The sequence below is a fragment of the Silurus meridionalis genome, chromosome 16 (genome assembly GCF_014805685.1).
Source record: "Silurus meridionalis isolate SWU-2019-XX chromosome 16, ASM1480568v1, whole genome shotgun sequence".
NCBI lineage: Eukaryota > Metazoa > Chordata > Actinopteri > Siluriformes > Siluridae > Silurus > Silurus meridionalis.
This window is the reverse complement of record NC_060899.1, coordinates 3,079,293-3,095,815: the sequence shown is the minus strand read 5'-3', so window position 1 is coordinate 3,095,815 and position 16,523 is coordinate 3,079,293. Positions and strand designations below refer to the sequence as shown.

Below are 16,523 nucleotides of genomic sequence, written 5' to 3'. Positions count from 1 at the left end.
CACTTTATTTATTTATTTATTTATTTATTTATTTATTTATTTATTTATTTATTTATTTATTTGTAACAAAATCTTAATTACCGTCTAAAAGAGAAAACACACACAAAAAAAAACTTCTATAAACTCTCTCACCTGAAACAGGGAAGAAACCCAGACCCAACACAAATGGCAGCCACACCCCTACTACTGGTGAACACGACCACACAAATTTGTGCATACTGTATATTTACAAAGGTTGCAATACAGTGAGTATTTAAAAACTGGCCAATCAAAAGGGTCAGTGCAAACTCGAAGTGGAAACCAGGCTATCACAATGACAAAACACCGAAACCTCTGAACCAACTTTATTGTGATGTCATCTACGGGAGGTGGGCGTGGCTTCACTAGGCTGGAGTGCTGGAAGGCCTGGTCTGACTAGACACAGACTAGAACAGACTAGACTTACAAACACAACACAACACAACAAAACACAACATAGATAGTCCTTAAATTACGATGTCGTAACTTGACCCTGTTGTAACTTGAAAATATCGAGACATGGACTAGCCTACCCTACTCTTAAAGAATGGTGATCAGCATGGAGTAGTAAACTGTAATTTTTTATTAATTGAACTAATTTCGGTACATAATTTAAATGCAGTGTGAAAATTAAAATATATTTAACAAATTGTGTTGTAAGAGTCGAACCATCGCAACTTGGAGACTAACTGTAGGTTGTACCAAAGGATGATTGATGAAACTACCATGGATCCAACAAACAGGTTTAGCACTGAATCTACATAGAAACACCCAGATCTACACTGATTTAGACTGTTTGTTCAGACAAAAGCACATTTAGGCAGTCGTGACAATATGCAAATAATCACTATTAGTCAAAGGAACTAAAGCAAACAAATATACATGTGGCAACAAATCTGGGTGGGGAGTAGTGTGGGGCAAAACACCAAAATAAATAATGCGACAGTTATCAGTTATCAGCCCGGATTAATGGGGAGGGTTGCATTAGAAAGATCTTCCAGCGAAAAACATGCCAAATCAAATATGCGGATCACGAAAGAGAATTTCATACCGGATCGGTCGAAGCCCGGGTTACCAACGACCGCCACAGGTATCGTTGGCCGACAGGGTACTGGTGGAAATTGGGCGGAAAAGAAGAGGAGGAAGACGTCTACAGAGACGGCAGGGAAAGGAGAAGTGTAGGAGAGTGGAGGTTCGGGTGGGCACTTTAAATGTTGGTACTATGACTGGTAAAGAGAGAGAGATAGCTGATATGATGGAGAGGAGAAAGGTAGATATGTTGTGTGTTCAGAAGGCCAAGTGGAAAGGGAGTAAGGCCAGGAGCATTGGAGGTGTTTAAACTGTTCTATCATGGTGTGGATGGAAAGAGAAATGGTGTAGGGGTGATTCTGAAGGAAGAGTACAGTAAGAGTGTAGTGGAGGTGAAGAGAGATTCTGATAGGGTGATGAACAACGAAAGCGTGATAATAAATGTCATCAGTGCTTATGCTCCACAAGTGGGTTGTGAGATGGAGGAGAAGGAAAAAGTCTGGAGTGAGTTAGATGAAGTGGTAGATGGTGTAACTAGGAATGAAAGATTGGTGATTGGGGCTGACTTTAATGGGCATGTAGGTGAAGGGAACAGAGGTGATGAGGAGGTGATGGGTAGGTATGGTTTTAAGGAGAGGAATGTGGAAGGGCAGATGGTGGTAGATTTTGCTAAAAGGATGGAAATAGCAGTGGTGATTACTTATTTTAAGAAGATGGAGGATCATAGGGTGACGTATAAGAGTGGAGGAAGGTGCACAAAGGTGGACTATGTGCTATGTAGAAGATGCAACCTGAAGGAGATTGGAGACTGTTGGCAGGGGACAGTGTAGCTAGACAGCATTGGATAGTGGTCTGTAGGATGGTTTTGGGGTGAAGAAGAAGAGGAGGAGAGGGAGGACTGAAAGAAGAATAAGATGATGAAACTGAAGGAGGAAGACTTTAGTGTGAGATTCAGGGAAGAGGTCTGACAAGTGGTGGTGCTGGATGATTGTGCAACTACTGCAGAAGTGATAAGGGAGACAGATAGAAAGGTACCTGGTGAGACATCTTGAAATAGAAAGGTAGACGAAGAAGCGAAAAGAAGAAAAAGAAGAAGTAATAGTTTAAATGCAAAGAAATAAGTGTGCATAACAAATGTCTAATTCCAAATCCACTGATTGATGCATCACCTACTGTACCTTCTACTTTTATAATCTTATAGACAAGTCACATTACATTTCCCACATACGATTTTGGGAAAATGGGTTCTCACTTTGATCATCTACATTAGTTACTTGAGGTAGAATTCACAACGTGGGTAATTTGACAAGTGAAAATTTGATCAAAGTGAGATTTTTTATAATTGCGTGAGAAACCTTTAGGCTGATTAGGCCGGTTACATTTACACTTGCGTTCGAGAAACTGGTGGCTCACACAACCTGATCAGTGCAGGCAGACTGCTGAGTCAGGGATAAAAAGTAAATAATAGGCTTTTTAACATTCATGTTGTTTATTATTTTATTTATTGACCTTGTTTAACAGAATCATTATAAACCAGATACAGTCATAAACCAGGTACAGTCCATATTAAGTGGTCCAATAATTTAATTGATCTTATTTATTTATTTTTTATTTATTAGAGATTACATCTATGCATTTGCATTGCAAAAATCTAAATTTCATATCAGATCGGTCAAAGCCCGGGTTACCAACGACCGCCACAGGTATTGTTAGCCAACAGGGTACCGGTGGAAATTGGGCTACTGTTGGCCGAAGGAGGAGAAGGAGGTTACGTCTAAGGCCAAAGAGGAGGTTTATGGATGTGGTGAGAGAAGACATGCAGATAGTTGGTTTGTAAGAGGCAGATGAAGAAAATAAAGTATAATGGAGAAGGATGCTCCGCCGTGGCGACCCCTAATGGGAGCAGCCGAAAGATGAGGAAGAAGTTTAAGAAGTTTTTACAATTTTCTCAATCTCAATACCTCATATCTCAATCTCGGCTCAGGATGGTTCAAGCTCTTTGGAACACATTCTGGTCTCTAGAAAACATTATGAGCTACATGCCCAACAAGCTAGCAACCATAAACTAGCAAGCCCAGAGTCAATCAGAGTGAACACGTCGAAATATCTCGTCTTTTTAGATTTCTACTTCCTCCCTTTTACAGAACCTTAAACATATAATTCAGGTGGATTAGACAGAACATGGTACAACATCAATCAACAATCAACAAAGCATTTTGTTTTGGTTTTACTCTTGGTCTAGTTTTACTTTTCATCAGTGTGTATGTGATGTGATGGAAACTGGGATGTTCACATTCACATCGTATAGAATAAAATCTGACTCACAAGAAGGTCCAGAAGTGGATTCAATGGTTCTACTGTATGTGGAGTGTTACCCAGTTACCAGCGTGACACTAAAACAGACAGAAGTAATGACTACTTTTTACTTAAGTACATGTCAGAGCTCAAACTTCTTTACTTACTTTACTTTAACTTTTACAAGAGTTTTTTAAAACATGAGTATCTGAACTTCTACTTCAGTGAAGGATGTGTGTACTTTTGTCATCTCTGCTCATTTTGAAAAACTTATTATAAATCTTATAGGCACTAAACTTATACATACTTTATACAACTTTTGAACCAATGTATCTCTGAAAACGTTGCTTTGAGAAGCAGTGGTGGACAGTAACATATAATTTGTTACTGGGCTCATGATAATTGTATTAAATACCAGTGTTTGACCCATTAATATCATTCTATTAACATTAGAATATTTTTACATAAACTGTTGATTAATTAAAGAGTCTTGTGACAGAAATGATAATAAGAACATTATATATATAATAAATCATAGTGCTTTGAATCCTTAAGTTCATTTAACGGTAACTACTTTTGTACTTTTACTCAAGTGAAAGGTTAAAGAGACACTTTAACTTATATTCTCATATTTTACAGAATATATCTGTACTTTTCACCTTCTCTGGCGTCAAATCTGTACGTAACTGTAGCTTTCCCGACACTAGCCGGTACTCCATTCGTCAATGCACTTAACTTAAGTAGATCCAAAAGCACAAAGCAAAAGCCAAATTGTAAAAAAACCCTCACAACTTCTTCCACACTTCCACAGCTCCACTGACTCCTTTCATGCAAACGTGCACAGTCATGAATTAGATTGCATATACACACAAAATGTGTAGAAAACTTATAGAATTCACTTCTACATTACAGTCTTTGGTTGCAGTCCTGACTCGTATGAAGCACCGTCTTGACACTCGCCAGCTTGATCCCTGTGCAACAACAGAAGCCTCGGGTGGCTGAAATCTCAACATCTCGACATGTCTTAATGTATCCCGATGTATCTGACTACACTCCCTCGACTAACAGAGAAAAAACCTTCACAAATATCAACCCCTCGCCCCTACAGTCAAAGAGTCAATCCCACTCTTCATTCTAATGTCATTTCAATACATTCTGCTGCGTGTTCTTTTCTGTGTTTGTATATGTTGTAAAATAGCAGAATTTAATTATGGCGATACATCATTCTCTTTGCAGTCATTCGGTTTTACTTGTCCCACTTTCACCTCAATAAATATTGTCAGTAAGGATATTAATGTCAAAATGGGATCGTTAAAATTGCATATGCCACATTTACGTAAGGCAGTTGTACCAGTGCCATGTGTCTGGCGTAGCTGCTATGGGGTAACTGATCTTGTGTTTTTGTGAACGAGCAGAACAGGTTCCTAAAAAAGAATGCTGAAAGAGAGAGAGAGAGAGAGAGAGAGAGAGAGAGAGAGAGAGAACAACTGTGTTGTGTATGTATGTATGTATATGACTAGCATAATGGACACTCATAAAGACACACTCATACAGTGTGGCAACATATTTCTTCTGATTCTTTATATATGATAAATAAATAAATATCTCCTACTTACCACTATAGAAAAGGCTGGTCCAGATAAAAAAAAATACCTTATACAAATCAGGTTTATTACTAATATCATTAAATAGCATCTTTTATCGTTATTCATCTGAGAACACATGAAAAAAAAAAATTCATTTGAAAAAAAAAAAAAATAGTCTTTTATTTTCTTGACTCTTATTACTTATTTCTTTTTTAATTTAATTTATTATTTCATTTGTATTTTTTATTAAAAAATATTTGACATATTCTGTATTTCCAGCTTTAGACTGTAGGAGGCAGGACCTCGCTCGTGGAAAGATTACAAATGGCCCCAACAAGATGGCTGTCCTCATGATTAAGTTTGTCCAAGATGACCACCCTCATGATTAAGTTTTCCAAGATGCCTGTTCCCATTATAAAGCTTCTCTAAGATGACTTTGGAGGAATCTGTGCCAGAAAGCATTCCAGCAATTCGATGGAACAAATTGGAAGAACCTGGATGTAGGAGGGACACATTTACACATCAGCAAACACGAGACAACAAACATACCGGGATCTGATTGGCCACATATTATGGTAAACCTGTTTATGGACTTTTTTACTAACTTTATTAATGCAGCATGTATTTTTTTGTCTGTCCATTTTTAACAAAAATATAAAGGAATAAATATAAAAAGGTGACATTAAAACCTTCCTCGCAACATTTATTTATTCACAACGTCCTTTCTGTAGTTAAAAAAATTTTATTTTAGCAAAATATTTATTTTAATCAGTAAACATTTGTTTTATCGATGCGCCAATTCACAAATCAAGCATCAAAATCAGTCATGATGCACACATCCGGCAATTAAAACCGTCCGTGTGGAAACATAGCAAAAGTTCCTTTTGGTGTCCTGATGATTTGGGTAATTTGATACAATTATAATTACTTTAAAGCATATAAGACAATTTATGTTTTTGTTGAGTTTGGCTTCACTAATAATAAACATACATTTGCGTAAAGCATCCATATTTGTCCATGTTGATTAGAGTATTAAACACTTAAAAAATATTAATTTAAAGCACATTTAGAACTGATACAAATCCTTTCTGAAGCTTGTCTTTTCTTAGACCTTTAAGACTCGTGTCTCCACGATTGCTCTTGTATTGGATTATGAATCCCTTTTTTTTTTTTTTTTTTTTTTTTTTGTGGCACACTTGTGAATACCTGCAGCCATCGAGAACAATGAAGACACATAAAAACTTCATTTTTATTAGATTATTTATGGCTCCGATCACTTTTAATGACGTGATTATTGTTTATTTCACACCCACATTACACCTGCTGATTGCACAAGTGAATCTCAATAACTCAGGACCTCAGGGTCTTAAAGTAGTGAACTTTAGTAGCATTTTTAGCACTTTTTTTTATACATTTCACTTCAGTAGCTTTAAATTCTCCTTTTGAAATTTAATGACATCATTTTGCCTATACACCTAGCGAACAAAAGTATCTGCTCCCCTGACCATCGCACTATGTAGTTCTTGCTACAGACTTGGTACACAGTTTTATTGAATTGTTTTGCCCACACTAATACTAAGAAGTTCAAACCTGAAAATGCACAAATCAAGCTCTTTGAAGATCTGGAAGAATTTGAGTGTCCTGCACAAAGGCATGACCTTCTCAACCCCACTAAACTCTAAGTGAACCCAAGACAACCTCAAAAATCATGAGGGCCCAATGTCTTGCAGCAGCTGAATGAAAAAACATTCCAATAACCACTTTCAAAATCTAGTGGAAAGCCTACTCAGAATAACGAAGCTTAAGAGTAGATTTATCACCACCATTTAGGTTTTGGATACACACTGTGTACCTATGTGAACCTGGTATTAGGGTTGCCTTTTGTGCACCTGGTAATTTTGTTTTCTTGTTGGGTTAAGTTTTCCCATTTTTACCCTCAGAAAGAAAAAAAATAATACAATTTTAAAAAAAGTTGATCGGAATCAATGGAAGGAAAAACACCACTTTGTATTTAGTACATGCTCAACATGTGTAATTTTCAGTCTTTTTAAGTGGGAAAATATCACAGAAAAAAACAGGATGTTGCTCGTCACATACATTACAGTGAAATTCTTTCTTGTCCTATTCCAGCTTGTTAGGAAGTTGGGGGTCAGAGCACAGGGTCAACCATGATGGCGCTCCACTGAAGCAAAGACGGTTAAGGGCCATGCTCAAGAGCCTGCCAGCTTGTCAGTGTCGGGGCTTGAACTTCTGCCCTTCAAATCAATGACCCAGAGTCTTAAGCATTGTGTTACCACTTTGCTCTTTATCAGGAGCTTGGAGTTGTGGAGTGTAAGGAATACTTCACTCATGTTTAATACGAAACAGTGTATTTTTGGTACAGTGCACTGGATTTCGTTGAAACACCACCCCACTGTCTACTGAGTACTTCAGCTTCATTGCTTGCATGTGTTTAGAATCCTGATATGACCTCCTGAAGAGACAGGACTTTTCCCCCTTCAATTAGATTTAACAAATGATAACATTCAGCAATCAATCTTATTACTCTGGAGGGTGAAAGTTCAAATTCCAAAATAGTCTCACTTCTGCATCCTACTTGACTGTTGCCAAACAAGATCATGTAAATCTGTAAAGGAAAAGAGTTGCCAGGCCTGGCATGTGATTCCACTTTACTCAGCTCAAATCTGTTGTGAACATATTTTTGATTTATATGTTATTCCGCTTGGCATTGGTTAAATAGATTTCGAGCATGTTGGATATACAGCGCCAGCTTTTGAAATAGCAGGTGCCTTGGGGTGAATTAACCGTTAATGATAAAACAGGTTTTTTTGACATTAAGCTTGTGCAAGAAACATCCCAAATGCCTGATTATTGTAAAATTATTTGCATATTGAATTATTGCACACTTTTATGGCTTAGATTTTACATTGAGGAGGAGTTCGGTCTAAAAACACAGCATGCAGATGTCTCCATATTCTTGTTAGCTAGTAATCTTAGGAGAATCCCCCCTTTTATATGTAAAGCGCTTTGAGTGCTGCAGAAAAGCGCTATATAAATGTAATGTGTAATGTAATGTAATGTAATATATTAAGCATTTTGGATTGAACATGTATTTAAACCCACTGGACATGTAACTTTATTTCATCCTCACTTGCAGACACAATACCCATTTCGAGATAATTTACTGCTTTGTCCCAGACTAAGTAGTAAGCTTAAGCATGACACCATTGCTATGCTAAAAAAACATGTACAACAGTACACCATTGTGTCTGGTAGGTGGCCTAAACATTTGTGACAAAATGACTAACATTTCATCTGGATTACAAAAATATGTGTGGGGGTTGGGGGGGATTTACAATACAATGTTTTCAAAATAAAAAAAATAAAAATAAATGTTGAAAATCTCATAGATCACAATTTTTATTAATTAAAATTTGTGAATCGATTAGTTTAACACTTTTATACATTTTTAGGTATTAAAAAGGATTTGCTTAGAAACCAAAATGTAACTAAAATGCTGCAAAATAAAAGCCAAAGGCATTCCTTTCTTTGAATCAAAGTACTAATATTGGTAAATTGTTTATGTCTAGATGGGTAGAACTGGGCTAGTTTAAGATAATGGCAATTCCAGATATATACCAGATACAAAGGCAGAAGTGAGCAAAAACAGGATGTAGGCTTAAGCTGATCAAATAGCTAGGCTAACTGAAAGACAAACCGGAAGTTGGAATAAATGCCCTAATGCTAGGTGATGACACGCGTCGAAATATATAGCGCTGAAATAGACCATTAAAACAAAGCACAGTGTTAGTAATATAGGAAGGTACTGAGGTTACATAAAATGGCAAATGTTGTAACTGGGGATTTTGGGAAATAGCTCGAGAGCTGGCCATGTACTAATAATATAATGAATTTCTTTATTACTAGCATTACTAGCATTTTTTTGACACCTCACCTTGAAAGCACACCTTGAAGTGTAAAAATAAAGTGTTACAACCTAATTGTGTTGTCAATCTTGTTATTCCTAATGAGGAAACTCCCTAATAATAATAATTAGAGCACCAAATCACTTTCACATTGTCATTTGTCAGCAATTTTACAAAATAATCTATTTACTGGTTACTGTAAATAATCTATTTACTTTAAAGTTACTGGTAATTTGGTATTTGTCTATTTAAGAGGGGATTATAAAGTTCTACCTGACAGGGATTTATGATTAAAGACAAAAATTTAGATGACAAACGTTGGAGATAATTATATCAGATCAATTAGATCTGATCAGAATGAGTTAGATCAATTAGAATGATTCTCATTCAAGAGACTGAACAATTATCACTTATTTTTTCATGAACTCTTCTTCAAACAGATAAAATGCAGAAAATGATCAGTTGGTTGTACTAAATCTTTTAAGGTACAATTTATAAAATTAGATTAAAAACATGGGCCCTGACCTTAATTATAAAACCAGACCTTTGTCAGTTGTTTGTATAATAGCAAATATCAAACCTTCCTATTATCTCCAAAATCCTAGAAAAGGTTGTTGCACAGCCCATGCCTACTTGCTTGTGTTGCTTGACCATAATGCGGCTTTAATCATTGATCATACTTTTGTTTTTGATGGAAAAATAAAAAGTTGTTGGAGTTAACGGGATGGCCGTGTTTTTATCTTACACTCTTATGTGACTGATCATTATTAGGTAAAGTTAAAGTTTGTTGTCTTTCAAGGTTCTGTTTTTGCCTATTTATTTGTTTTTATGCATGTTCATTGAAAAGCACTAAAGCACTGAATAGTCTTACAGCACAGTACCTGAGAGAATTTCTTTAGATTATTTTAATTCTTAAAGATTTGCCACAGCCACATTGATCCAAAGAGTGCAGGTCGTTTGTTGGTACCTTGATTAATAAAGGCTGCAGCACTGAGCAGAGCTTTCTCTTGCGCAGCCCCACAGTCTTTCGGGTAACAACTGTGGTTGGCCCAAAAACACATTTAAAGAGTTCAGAAGCATTGGGTGTTTTGATTAATTGACATGTTTGGATGTTGTCACTCCCTCATCCTCCCTCTTTCATCAACACTCCCCCACCTTCTAACCACTCAAAGTGAGGCTTAAGTTAACTCATTTGTCTGTCATCTGTTTGTGTATTCTGCACACTGGAATCAATAATTAATTAAAACTTATATACTAGACAATGTGTTATATAGAAACTTGGCATAGTCAGTTGGCACCATTCTACCACAAGGCTAGTCAGTAGTGTGTGGAAACATGCACACATTCCCATGCCTAAGCAAATATTGCAAATAAATAAATAAATAAATATAGAAAAAAACAAACCTACATGAACAACTGAATGAGTCAACAGATCTTTCGTAAAAGATGAGTCGAGTCTATTACTTTGCAAACCAAATGGCACTCTCACTTTTTTCTTTTTTTTTTTCTTTCAAGCTATACCCCTGAGCAACACAATTACCTCGAATGCTCTTGACATGCTTCTTCTCATCATAACTTGGCAAACAACAAAAGATAACTCCCTGCAGGTGAACCTTTCCACACCCTCTCACTGTATCAACATTACTGATGACTGGTGTTGAGCTCCCATTAAGACTCAACTTGTCTTTAAACAAACAAAGATGAGTTCAGCCAGTGTAGTTTGGCCATGATGTAGAGGAGCAGGTTACTTCATGTAAGGTTGCTTCAATAAAGCAGATTCTGAGCCAAGTTCTGCACAACACAAGTTATGCGCAATTTGTTACATGATGAGCAAACTTGGGGTAATTAGGCATTAAACAAAAGCATAAAAGTAGAATGCTTCATTCGGTCCTGTTTTTCTTTGATTTCAATTTTATTTTCTCCTGAAACTCTACATCGAGTTCTTTTCAAACTCTCGGCATTGATTAGTTTTACTTTTGCTGAGAGTTGCGGGAGTTCTAAATAAAAAATACTAATGGATAAAATACAGAAGGCAAGTGTTTGGTTTGAATTTTTTTAATCCTGTACTTGTCAGGCACATTCATACCGACCTTTGAAGAGCAACACATATTAAATTGGTTGAGGTTTAGTCTTTACATTTGTGATTGTTTTTCCTGGAAAGTACATTTTTCTTATTCGAGCACAAAGTATCATGTTTGTGAGATCAAGCTACATCCTGTCACATTCGTCTGGACAGATCTGAAAACTCGAAGTCTACAAAAGTCCTCAAAAGTTTCTCTTAAAATTTAAGAGACTTTGGACTGTGGTATTTTCTTGAATCAGTGTATTTTTTTTTTTTTTTTTTTTTTTACAATTTGATCAACTGAATATGAGGCACAATATCTGCAGTCCACAATTTTACTTTTGTTTTAAATAAAGTTGGTCACATTACCAAGTATGTCATTGTTCTTCTAAAAATACCAAAAACAGCATTTTTTTTTTCTATATTTACACATTTGGCAGAATTTCCCTGGTAAAAAAACCCCTCAATATTCACAAGAAAAAACTCTATGCCACAGTGTAAAAGCTGAAACATAGACAAAGATGTATTATTGAATTTGTAGATGAGGACATAGGGTGCAGGTGCTTTACTTCCTTCTTTGCTCAGGTGCAATTGTACCATCCATCCATTTATCTATCCATCTTCCACTTCCAAATAGAGTTCAAATCACTTTCTTTCATTCTGAGTGTTGCCATAAATCGCAGTATTCATTTAATTGCAGGAAACTTAAACCGGTTTCAGAAATGCTAAAACCGTTTTCCTTGTAATGTCATTTAAGGGGAGTGCTCATGGATGAGACCCAAGTGTGTGTCTTGTATACATTTTCCACTTTGTGTTTGGTTTAATACGCACTTTAATCCTCAGTCACTGTATGTCAAGTCAAGTCAGGTCAAGTTTATTTTTATTGCGCTTTTCACAGACATCGTCTCAGCTTTACTGAATTTAACAGTCAAGGTGAACGATGTGTATTTACCCCTGATGTGCAGCCATGGCGACTGTGGCAAGGAAAAACTCCCTTAGATGTTATGAGGAAGAACGTTGAGAGACTTAAAAGGGGAACCCATCCTCATTTGGGTGACATTAAGAGTGTGATCATAAATCTTTAAACAACACAGGACACTGGACAGTGAGAGTTGCTGCTGCATGGACAACAATTCAGTTCTGTGGAACTAGGTGAGATCTTGGGAATTTCCACCAGATACAAGAATGCACATCACCTACAGATAAATAACAATAATGAGTGCCAATATAATGACTGTTAATAAACAAGTGAAAGTTAATTAAAGTTCCTGGTTTGAATACTTCTTATTGGTATCTCGGTTCCTAACGGCCCTTTTATGAGTCAAATAAAAATAATTACTGTGTTGTCTTGCAATTCAGATGCACTATACGGACAACGGTGTCAACTATAATGACAACTGACTCTTCCAGCCATGTGTGGTTCTTCACCAAACTGTTACCATAATGTTGTATAGGATGTATTTGAATGCAGTATCAGTAGATGGGATCGTATAGTCAGTTGTCCACAGACTTTTGTCCATACACTGTATGTTGCATTATTTATTTATTTCTGCTTTTTTTTTTAATGGAAGGAAGGTCATGAGTTTAAATCCCACAGCAACCAAGGTGCCCTCAAACAAAGCCCTTAAGCCCCAACTGCTCAGATGTATAAATAAGATAATGGCATCTTTGAAATTATGTAAATGTTGCCTGAGTAAAATTGAGGAATATAAAGGTATAAAAAAATCTGTTACATTATTTGTGGGAAAGGCGTGAGGTTTTTCTCTGTGAACGACTTTCAGCAAGCCGGTTCCTGCCAACACACACACAGCTTCCTGCTCTCATTCTGTCAGTCACTGGATTCCAACGAAAGGACAAAAATACATAGGCGTAGGTAAACTAACCTTAAAATTTATATATGAGTGTATATATAAATATAAATGCTGAATTCGGTTTTGACACGGTTTTGTATTTTGCTTAACAGACTGAAATACAGTGCAAGATGCAAAAAAAGCAACAGCAGGTCCCCTTCATATCTCACTGACATCACAATGGCCACACCTACACCAGCGGCCTCGAGTTTAGTTGCTTAAAACAATACACACAGAAAGAAAGAAGGAGAGTGTATACATATACAAAATAGGACGTTCTGAAGATCTCATCCATATACAGAATAAGACGTTGGAAGTTCTTGTACTTGTTTTAAGGATGGGGAGGACCATCTTACTACTACTACTACTACTACTGGCTGTAAGAATTCATATTTATTATTATTTAATATTAGAGCAATGTTTCTCAAGGGTTCTTTTTTTTCCTTTTTTGCACAGAATCCAGATATTATGGCTTGTATTTGTTTGAAAATAATTCGAGCAAAATGTTTGCTTTAAGGTGTTTAGATATTAGTTTGCTTTTAAAATTAGTGCAGTGTCTAAATTCTGTGTTAGGAAAAGAAATATTCTTAATGTCTGGGCAAATTCTGATTTTTTTTGTATTACTTTTGCATTGGGAATTAAGGTCACATGGCCAATGCTACAAAACTTAAAAATCAGGTTTGAGCTCTAGTCGATGAGGTGTGAATATGCTGCAGGTTCACTTTTTTGCTAGAGTTTTTCATCTTTTACATCCAGTGTGTTACTGCTACTGGTCTCAGGCTTGCAAATTTCCATATCTTCATTCAGTAATACCGAGCTTTCACAAAATACTCAAATGTATAGTATATTTTCTATAAAGTAATGGTTTGCATAGTGTTGTTTTTTTTTTTTTATTGTTCATTGCTTTTTCTTATAAGGTGTGATACCAGGTCTGACAGAAACTTAACTTTTAATTTATTCATGTTTTCTTTGCAATTTACTCCACTGATACTTGATCATATGAAAGATTAAACATTGAGTTGGAAAATACCAAACATTCTGATTTGGCTTATAAATAAATAAATAAATAAAAACTGATATTGGTAACATTTCAGTACCTTAAATTGGATTTAAATGCAGATTAAAACATTAAAATGACACTTGTTACAAATTATAAGTACCTATGAATTAATACTCGATTACCACTAAGCATTAAAGTGACACAGTGAATGTGTTTGAACTTAAATCTGTTGTAATATAAACGTACATTTCTTTGTCATACTGCATAAATGTAATTTTCTTTCCATATCAGTTTTAAAAAGTATTTAGTGTCTGCAATAATTTTACACGCTTTATTGTGGTAACTCATTTGCCTGCCCCAGTGAAAATAAATTTGCAGGTGATTTACGGTATGAAAATTTACTTTGTGCAAGAAAAAAAATCTAATAAAAGTCTAATGTTTCACTTAATCTTGAATAAAAAAATCCTCCCTCAGCATGAAGAACGGCTTTATACGCTCGGCATCTGGACAGTTTGTGTCATATTGTTCAGTTTAGTTCCTTTCACCTTTTCACTTGCATGTATATAAATAGTTCTCAGAATATAAACATCACTTATGTACATCACTTTTGTACGTCGCTCTGGACAAGGGCGTCTGCTAAACGCTGTAAATGTAAACATAAAGTGAAATGTGACACAGCTACATACATTTCATCCAAAGCCTACTGTTAGTGCCTGAGGTGACAGTTTGGAGAAAAATAATGCAGTTAAATTACCTCGTGTTTTATATGTATCCAAATTTATACAAGAGGTTTACAGGTACTCAATGTATCAGTGAGTGGGTGAGATAACAAAACTGTCCGTCCGTCCGTCCGTCCGTCCGTCCGTCCGTCCGTCCGTCCGTCCGTCCGTCCGTCCGTCCGTCTATCTATCTATCTATCTATCTATCTATCTATCTATCTATCTATCTATCTATCTATCTGTCTGTGTGTCTGTGTGTCTATCTATCTATCTGGATGGATGGATGGATGGACGGATGGACAGGTAGACAGACAGTCAGGCAAATGGAAGGATAGATTGTTGGGTAGCTGGATGCACAGACAAGGAGATGGATGAAAGTTGTTTTTAACTATAAAAGTCATCAGTGTTCTCTTCAGGCTTTATGCCACCACTGTACACTCTGGGATGCTCACACTGATACTGTATTTTTTTTATAAATAATTATGTAACTTGCTACTTGCTTTTTGTCATCAGTAATATCTGATACAAAACTGACTTAAACCTTTAGATAATGAGAGTAAACGTGCAGCTTATGTAAAAACACACACACACACAATATATATAGACTATATAGACATGTTTTGGACACCGGACCATAAGAATCATATTTTCCATATTTGGTTCCCATTTTCTGTTATAGTAACCTCCACTCTTCTAAGATGTTCCACTAGATTTTGGAGTGTGCTGTTGATCATTTATCCACAAGGGTGTGTCGTAAAATCAGGTACTGATGTAGGTGAGAAGGTGAGAAGGCCTGAGGTGAAGTCAACATTTACATTCATCCCAGAAGTGTTCAATAGGGTTGTAGCTTCATAGCAGGAGATCTTTCACTCCACCCCCGGTTTGGGTTTTCTAGTTCAAGTAAAATTCAAAGGAAATGTTATCGCATCTTTGGACATGCTTAAATTTGAGAGCCATAAAGATGGATTTGGATTTTCGAGATTGAGATGGTTTGGACATGTGCAGAGGAGGGACATGAATTATATTGGTAGAAGAATGCTGAGGATGGAGCCACCAGGTAGGAGGAAAAGAGGAAGGCCAAGAAGGAGGTTCATGGATGTGGTGAGGGAAGACATGCAGGTAGTTGGTGTAAAAGAGGCAGATGTAGAGGACAGGGTGGTATGGCGACGGATGATCCGCTGTGGCGACCCCTAATGGGAGCAGCCGAAAGAAGAAGAAGAAGAAGAAAGATGGATTTGGATTTTAATGAACATACAGTTACAAAGAATTATAACTATAATAAAAGGAGATTCAGTGTAAATAAAAAAAGCTCTACCAATAAAATAAAATTGAATATACAGTAATGAATTAAAGTTTAAATTAATTTGCTGCTATTTGTTTTTTGTTGTTTTTTTTTAATGGAAGTCCTAAGAGGCCATGTTTTTTATTTTTTTTTTTTAAAAAGGCTTTCTTGTTTTCTCCATATCATGACTTAATTTTCTCCTGATCTCAACATAACAATAGTTGTTTTCTCCCTCCCTCAGTGGTTATGGTTATTATCCATGATGCTGCGATGATGCTGTCTCGAGAACATGCTCTTATGTTGAATGCACAGAAAAATGAAGTACTGATCATGAGAAATGTTTTAGATGCAGCATCATGGATAATAACCATAACCTTTTGTAGCAACAGGCGCATGGAGAAAAGTGTCATGATCACGAGAAAACAAGAAAGAAAACAAATTATAATGCATGGCGTCTTCGGACTTCTGTAGTTTTTTCCACGTTGGATTATAAATTCATTAGGTGACTTTAATCAACTTGCTATCAACTTTTGAACTAACTGTAACTATATTTCCAGCAGTGGGCCGAGGCATCGCCTGCCTACCTGAAGAGTCAAATGGACAAAGATGAAAGGGAAAGTGTATGTATTTACAAAGAAATCGATTTTCTCAATGGGATTATTGCTCCATTAATGGATTTGTATTCATACATTCTCAGGAAACTTATTTGCAAGAAAATAATGTGTTAAGACAACTAAAAACATGGATTCATTTGTT

General features: G+C 36.2%; 1 protein-coding gene across 6 annotated transcripts in view; it reads left to right on the top strand.

The window, feature by feature from the left end:
• Window positions 1–5,268: 5,268 nt before the first annotated feature.
• Window positions 5,269–16,523, top strand: part of LOC124398710 (cadherin-like protein 26) — a 34,659-nt gene continuing 23,404 nt past the window's right edge. For 3 of the 6 annotated variants that reach the window (XM_046868975.1, XM_046868971.1, XM_046868976.1), the window contains exons 1-2: window positions 13,018–13,145; window positions 16,325–16,387. In XM_046868975.1, the coding sequence (XP_046724931.1) occupies window positions 13,104–13,145; window positions 16,325–16,387 (105 nt within the window). In that variant the 5' untranslated portion in view covers window positions 13,018–13,103. Of the gene's footprint in view, window positions 5,504–13,017; window positions 13,146–16,324; window positions 16,388–16,523 lie in introns of those variants that run through there. The other 3 variants (XM_046868974.1, XM_046868973.1, XM_046868972.1) reach the window with 3 other exon arrangements.